Source organism: Parus major, chromosome 2 (genome assembly GCF_001522545.3).
Source record: "Parus major isolate Abel chromosome 2, Parus_major1.1, whole genome shotgun sequence".
NCBI classification, from domain to species: Eukaryota; Metazoa; Chordata; class Aves; order Passeriformes; family Paridae; genus Parus; species Parus major.
The window spans coordinates 54,250,417-54,257,844 of record NC_031769.1 but is presented as its reverse complement, the minus strand read 5'-3'; the positions used below and the strand labels follow the sequence as shown (position 1 = coordinate 54,257,844).

Here is a 7,428-nt window from a genome sequence, read left to right as displayed (position 1 = left end):
TAACATCCAAAGGGAATTCAAAATTCTCCAAAGCTGTTCTAACAGGCCTGAGAAAGGAAAAGGGGGTAAAAGGCTGGGGAAAGTCATCCTTCCCTATTCCCCTGACAGACTGGGTAGGATTTTTACTGGTCTACCAAATATTGCACCTGAGCCAAGAGTAGGAGAACAGCACTGATTACAAGCCCCAAATGACCATCATTATATATTATCATGTGATAAACTGTTATCACACAGTACATCGACAAAGTAATCCTGATCTTTCTCTCTGCTCTGAAAAACAGCACTGCAAGGAACACATATAGGAATATATACAGGGTTAAGTATCACAACCATGTGGACAGATTGTAGCCAGTGGCTCTGTACCTAATACAACAAACGCTTAGATGAAGTTTGTTTCCAGCCTGCTCTGGGCAGATCTGTTGTTATCATAACTTTTGTGTCCCACTTGGGCACCAAATTAGGCTGTTGTGGTTCAGCAATTCTATTATTGAATTTCATGTTCCCACTGAAACACTCCAAACTCCCCTTAGGCAGGATGGAGAGGAGAATTGGAGGTACGAGGTGAGAAGATCATGAGTTGTCATAAGAACAATTTACCGGAAACAGCAATGAGATAAGAAAACAAACAGAAACAGCAACAATATTAATAACAAAAGAGTAGAAAAGAGTGATTCACATGCAAAATGCTACTGAGACCAACTAGATTGCAGCCACTTTGCTTTCTTGGCCAGAAGAAACCCCTTCCCCTGGAAGAGACTCTCCCCAACCCCTGGCTATGATGTGAGGTAGTTTAGAATAATCTCCAGGTTCTAGCCATGCTCCCTCTGGCTGCAGAAATTATCCCTGTCTGTCTGGAACTGGGACAGTAGGTACGTATGTAATGTATACCTATGCTCCTAGCAGAGTACACTTATACCGAGATTAACAGCATGTCCTATTTACCAAAAGAGAGAGGCTTGTTAGACTGTGCTACAGCTTCTATGTCCTTTGCATAGAAGGCAAGAGGCAGAGATAAAGATTGATGAAAGGATGGTGTGTGCATATTATCATGCTGCTGTGAATTCAGGAAGTAATTTGAGGCACAGGCAAGGACTTGGACTTTAGGAAGATGTACTGGAAAAGCCTCTTTGACAGATTGAATATGCTGCCTTTTACACCCCTGTGAATTAAAATACCCTTGAAGAAAATTAAAGTTGCTGAAAACTGAAACTAATAAATCCAATTTAAAGGAATTTTAGTAATGACAAAACCACACAACATATTCCTACACACAGGCAATTTGGGAATAATTGGTGGCAATAACTGGTTGATAAAAGAAGACTAAAACATAATGTTTTACACAGCAGGAGTAAGAAAACAGGTTTAGAGTGGTAGGAATTACATAAATGTTTAATTATATTGAACAAAATATTTATTCAGTGATCTCAACAGTGCATTGCTAAGTTTGAGGAGTTATTCTTGAATGCTTACCAAAATCTGTTATTAAAATAATGTTTGTTTATCTGAGAGACTTAAAGAAACAGAGATATGAGAATTTTTATTTAAACTGAGATGAAAACCAGTTGCAAAACTTTCTCTAAGTACAAGGGTTTAGGAAACAAGAAAATATGCAAAAGTGACTATCAGTGATTATAATTGGAACTGAGAAGTGGGAGGTGACTGTCTGTACTGTATTCCTCGGTCCCTCTTGTTTTGTGCAGTTGTAGATACTGAGAGTACTGTTCATAAAAATGTCAACATTTACACAAGCCCCAAGAGTTAGCCGGGCTTTAGGTTCAGCTCCAAATTTAGCATTAGTCTCTAATTTAAACCAATAAACCTGTATTATACCTCTGTTTTAAACCAATAAACCAGCCTCTGCTGGTCTGTATTTATTAGAAATACTTCATGTGCTTTTTTTTTTTTTTTTTTAAAGTTCATATTTGTATAAGAGGACTCCTACCTCAGAGTAGTTCATCTCTAAGAAGCAGTGTACTTATGAAGATTTGGGACCCAGTCTGACCTCATTTATACTGGTGTAAATAAGGAGCTAAGGTTTCAGATTGGGACTTGGAGGAATTAAATGCTAACTCCTGGGCTAATTCTTTCTGCATAATGTTATCTGTTGTCATACCGACAAAGTTGCAATTTAATGATTCAATAACTTACCACTGTCATCTCTTCTGATTTGCAGATGGGCTTCTTCCGCCGGAGGTACAAAGAAATTATTGAGGCTGAAAAGAGCAGAAAGGAGAATGAAGATAGTTGGAACTGGGTCCAGAAAAATCAGTAAACTGTCCATGAAAACAAAACTGCCCAGTCATGTGACATGCACCGCTAGTCTATAGATCCTGCTCTCGTATCTTCCATATGTGGAAGAAGGAATCTTCTCCAGATTTTTCGGAGACCCCATTGATGCTGTGTCTTTATTACTCCCAAAAACTAGGGAACATATCCTGAGGCAACCACTGCAGCCATGTCAGGTGACTGGAGCGATTCACACTTCATTTAAGAGTTGAACTTTGACCTTTGGTAACCAAGCTGCAGTGCAGAGCAATATTTATGAGTCCAATTATGTAGTATGCCCTCAGGGGAAGACTTTTACCTAAGAATATTTTTTATAAATATGAGCTTTTTATATTGAGTATGTCTTTATATTTGTATCAATGTTTTATAATTTCTATTGAATAGCTATATAGTTCACTCAAGCACTGATATCTGGCTAAATCTAAATCTTTGAAAATATATATATATATATGTATATATATATAAATTCTATTGTACTTTTAAACATCAATGCAAGAGAGAAAAGAGAGATTTGCAGATAAAAGTAGCTGAAATCCTCATATGCTTAATTCACAAGGCTTGGTAATATCATATATAGATCATTTAATAGAAATAAGCCAAAATCTTTTTACTGTCTCCTTCTTTAAGTTAAATTTGGTGTTTGATTTATAAGCTACAGAACCTAAAGTATTTCACTCTGATACTCTGTATCTTGAGTCTGTCCTTTACTAGCCTGGGTGGGAGTGGATAAAACCACTTCTTCAGTGACATGTAGCAAGATGTAGTTTGCTTTGGCTCACTGAGGAAGGCACCACAGAATGTTCTCTTTGGGAATTTTTCTTTTGCAGTCTCTAGCACTGTACAGGTGAGATACCAGAAGGATGTAGTTGGGCCAACCACTATGGCATTGACAAATTCCTCTAAATAATAATAATTTAAAAAGTAATTAAGTCATATTAATATTAAGATGGATAATTTTAAAGCTACTGTTAAGGATTGTGATCTGTTGCTATCAAAGCAAGTGATAAATTGCTATGTGCTATGAGCATTATGTTTGCCATGTGAGTTACTTGAGTCATGAGTTTGTTTATATGATAATTTTAAGAGAGATAAGTAGATGCAAGGATTAAAATGTTTGGATATTTGAATCTCGAGATTGCCTATCTGGGTGTTCCAAGTACTGAATGTATTTCATCAAGAATTTAGAAGGAAGTTTAGTCAAGGCACAGATGTTATTGGATCTCAGCTTGCCACTTTTATTGCTGGTAATTCCTTAACAAATTGTTTGTTGAATTAAAAGAAGTCCAGTTGTAATTAATTCAAATATGTTTCTTCAAAAGCTCTTGGATTTCTGAACAGAAATAGTGGAACTCTGTAAGACTTGGATTTAGATTCTACTTGTATTTTGCACTTTGTGTAAATAAGGAGTAAATGTCATGTTGGTATAAAATCCATGTAAAGGAAAGAAGGGCCAAGCTCTGTGGTAGAAAGTGAAACCAGGATTGAAAGGTTGCAGGATGTCTTCTTCCTTAAGTGTGGTAAAACAACAGCTGGAAGTTTGGAAACTTGAACACAGAGAACATGCAAAAAATCAGCTTTAGAACAGGTCTTGCTCTCCTTGGCCATATTCATGATATCTTCAAATCATAAAAATGGTCCACAAACATATTCTTGTTTGCTTTTTTAGCACCACCATCATCAAGTGTCTGCTATTACTGCAGTATTAATTGATATTTATTTACTATTAGCTATCTGCATGTATTAGGGAAAAAATTGTTTTAAAGTTAATTAAGTGTATTGATTCAACATCTGACAAGAACTATTAGTCTATTCAACTATCTTCCTTAAAACAATAATTGTTGATTTGACATATTCTGTGTTACAAATTGTCATTTAAACCAAAATGCACGGCAAAATCCTGTTAAAAGCACAGGTAGTAGAGTGCAGATTTTCCAAGAGAGTGCAAAACTAAAAGGCTGCTGGCATTTGACTGCACTGTTGTGTATTATCATCTAGAGACAGAACCATAGACTGGCTTGGGTTGGAAGGGACCTTAAAGATCTTGTTCCAGTGTCCCTGCCATGGGCAGAGAGACTTTTTGCTAGACCAGGTTCCTCGAAGCCCAATCCAGTCTGGCCTTGAACTGCTGTATTATCAGAAAGTCAAAGATTGATAGAGTGGTTTGTGTTGGAAGGAACCTTAAATGACATCTAGTTCCAACTCCCTGCCCACGGCCATGCCAGGTTGCTCAGAGCCCCATCCAACCAGGCCTTGAACACTTCCAAGGATGGGCCATCCACAACTTCTCTGAGCAACCTCTTCCAGTTTCTCATTACCTTCACAGTAAAGTGTTTTCTTCAAATACCTAATCTATATTCCCCTCTGGTATTGAAGGTTGTTGAATGTACATGTACATTGTGACATCAGTCAGACAGTACATGTCTGACATCAGTTAGTTTTGTTAAACAACAAAAGTTAATTGTTTGGTTTTTCTCTTTAAAAAAAATCTACATCAGACAGAAATTGCATGTGAGATTGATTCACAGCTATAAATTGAAATTGCTTAAAGTAGTTGGTTAAAAAAGGGGTCTTTTTATTACCTGTAAGAATCTCCAGTATGTGCCCTCTCTGGAACCAATCCCCCCCAAAATTATTAAAATGTAAAATTGCAGAAAAAATCATTCAGGGCACAAGTGAAACCACTTGTGAATTGAATTAAATTTAAAAGTTTCCATTCAAAAAATGAGAAAGTTCCCTTTGAAAAGTTGAAATCGTTAATTTCCACATTTTAAACAAAATTTTACTTTGATATCTGCCAGAAATAATTCCTTACAGTATTTTAAAAACCGAAATTAGTTATACCTTTAAAATATCTTTTTAAACTATATAAAGAAGAGAGATTAAAAAAAACCCTACAAATTCAACATTTCAGATTTTATTGGACATTTTTTTGTTTTGTCATAAAAGTGGGTTTTTTGTCAAAGAAAAAGTGGTTTTACTTTTTAAAAAAAATAAATAAAGGTAAACCACATTTGAGCCCACACTGGACTTTTTTAATTTCTGATTTGAATTGTCATAGAACTGATCCAGCATAATTCATCCCTTAGTGAAAATCTAGCTGTTGGCTAGGTCAGTGCCATATTTGTGAAACAATCCACAAATTCTTAGTATCATCACTGCTAGGTACTCAGTGGTTTTGTTGTCATGGATGGTTTTGGTTTTACTCTCCAATATTTTTTTTTCTCCTTTTTTCAAATCAAATTCCATTATGGCTTTTGCTTGCTTCCAGTTAGGATAGTTAGATCATACCTGTTCTTCATATTAAAATACTGTGGTTGCACCTTTCCACTTCCTAAAAAGCAACCCAACGAAAATTCACACTTTTATCAGTTGGTTGCAATCAATTTCTAATCCCAAAATCTTTCAAAAATGTAATACACTTCAAGAATGTGTAGAACATAACTCTGTTATAGAACTGCTGGGTTTTGAGTTTTTTAATTAAGAAATAATCCTAGATATATATCTAGATAAATATCTAGATGCATGGTTACTTTGGAAATTGCTTTTAGGGCTCTGGGAGTTCCCATCTGTCAGGTACTCGTTAGTTTCTTTGCGCTGTTCTGCTTGCACAGATTCTAGGGGTACTTATTGTACAAGTGCTCTCCAGTTCATCCATCCTGAGACAGTGTCATCAGTTTTCTTGGACAACTTCCTTGAAAGGTTTGCTGAATTTATGTTGGCCTTTTTTTCCAGCAGACTCACTTTACAGTAGCTATAAGCTATGCAGGAAGAAAGTTAGAAGAGTCTCATTTTCAAATGCTTTAGCATCTGAGATAGGTAAAACTTGCAATGTACAAGGTGTTTACTTACAAATAGTGTCAAAAGAAGTTGCTTCTAGGATAGGAGGAAACATATTTCAGAAAAAGATTATCGGGAAGGAAGGCAGGGGAGGGAATCAAAGAAAAATACTTCTCAATGCTGTTGCAATCCCATGTCATTTCCATCTTTATTTCAAGAAGATCACAGTCCTTTCACAGTTTTGGTGGCCCACAGCACAGGGATAAAGCCATCTTTCACAGCTGTTTTAATTTAAAAACCATGGGGTTTGTGTCTTGAAATTTCTTCCCAAGCAACAGAACAAATAATATGCTCCAAGAAGGTCACTGGTATTCTCTTGGCCATTGTAGCTAACGAAAACACCTGCTATTTTCTTTTCTGAATAAACTTGTTCTTTTATTTGCTTAATGAGGAAGTCAGCAAACTGTAGAAAATACTGGAGCAACCTCTGAATTTAAGTCATCTCACAAGTTGCTTGAGAATTATCTGAGAGAGAAATTACATCTGATGTAAACTCCAAGCCTGTAAACCACTTAAGCAGTCTTTTCATTTTAAAATGGCAAAGACTTCTTCAATGCCAAGCGTAACAGTGAAAACAGCCCCTTCTATGCCTTGTCTATTACCTTGAATGGTAATGACCCCACATACCAAATCAGTGATGTGCAGGTAGCTCAGTTTGCTGAAAGCAACAGTTATAAAAAAATTTTCTTTGACAATATTTAGTATCAACTTTCTTGAATGTCTACTGTTCATGGGCACATTTTGAAGTCTTGCACAAACTTAAAGCATAGTATCCATTTGACATGGAAATATATAATACTGTTTTCACTGAAGAATTAAGGGAGTCATGGAACTAATTTCTATCCTTTGTCCAAGTCCACCCACTTGCTAGGGTTTCTTGGATATAAATGAAAGTAGAATTTCATTCGTTGAATGTGCATTGATTAAACTGGCAGGAAGACTAATTGCTTTTGGAGCTTGGTTTGCATGCACAGTAAAGTGCCTGCACCATTGTCCCTTCTTTTTATCAGAATGTCACTGCTTATATATTGTAAAATTGTATGGGTTTTTTTTGTGAACTTGCTGGAAGAATGTGTTCACTCTTACTGATGTCACCTGTATTTAGAAGCTTGTGTTCGCCTGTATTCTGATTCACTTGCACTGTTTTGGAAATGTCAGGTTTACAAAAAAATACAACTTTTTGGAATAAAAAATTACTGCAAAATTATCCTAATAATATCATTTTGTCAGTTATTGTCCTTGTCTAGCTCAAGTACTTTTCCATTAACTGGGTGAGACATTTTCTTCTGTATGTTTGAATTAAAT

General features: G+C 36.0%; 1 protein-coding gene across 2 annotated transcripts in view; it reads left to right on the top strand.

The window, feature by feature from the left end:
• ITGA9 (integrin subunit alpha 9) overlaps positions 1-3,929 on the top strand; it is a 213,139-nt gene extending 209,210 nt beyond the window's left edge. For both annotated transcript variants that reach the window (XM_015619749.3, XM_015619751.3), the window contains exon 28: positions 2,174-3,929. In XM_015619749.3, coding sequence (XP_015475235.1) covers positions 2,174-2,272 — 99 coding nt within the window. In that variant the 3' untranslated portion in view covers positions 2,273-3,929. The remainder of the gene's footprint in view (positions 1-2,173) is intronic.
• Positions 3,930-7,428: the final 3,499 nt, after the last annotated feature.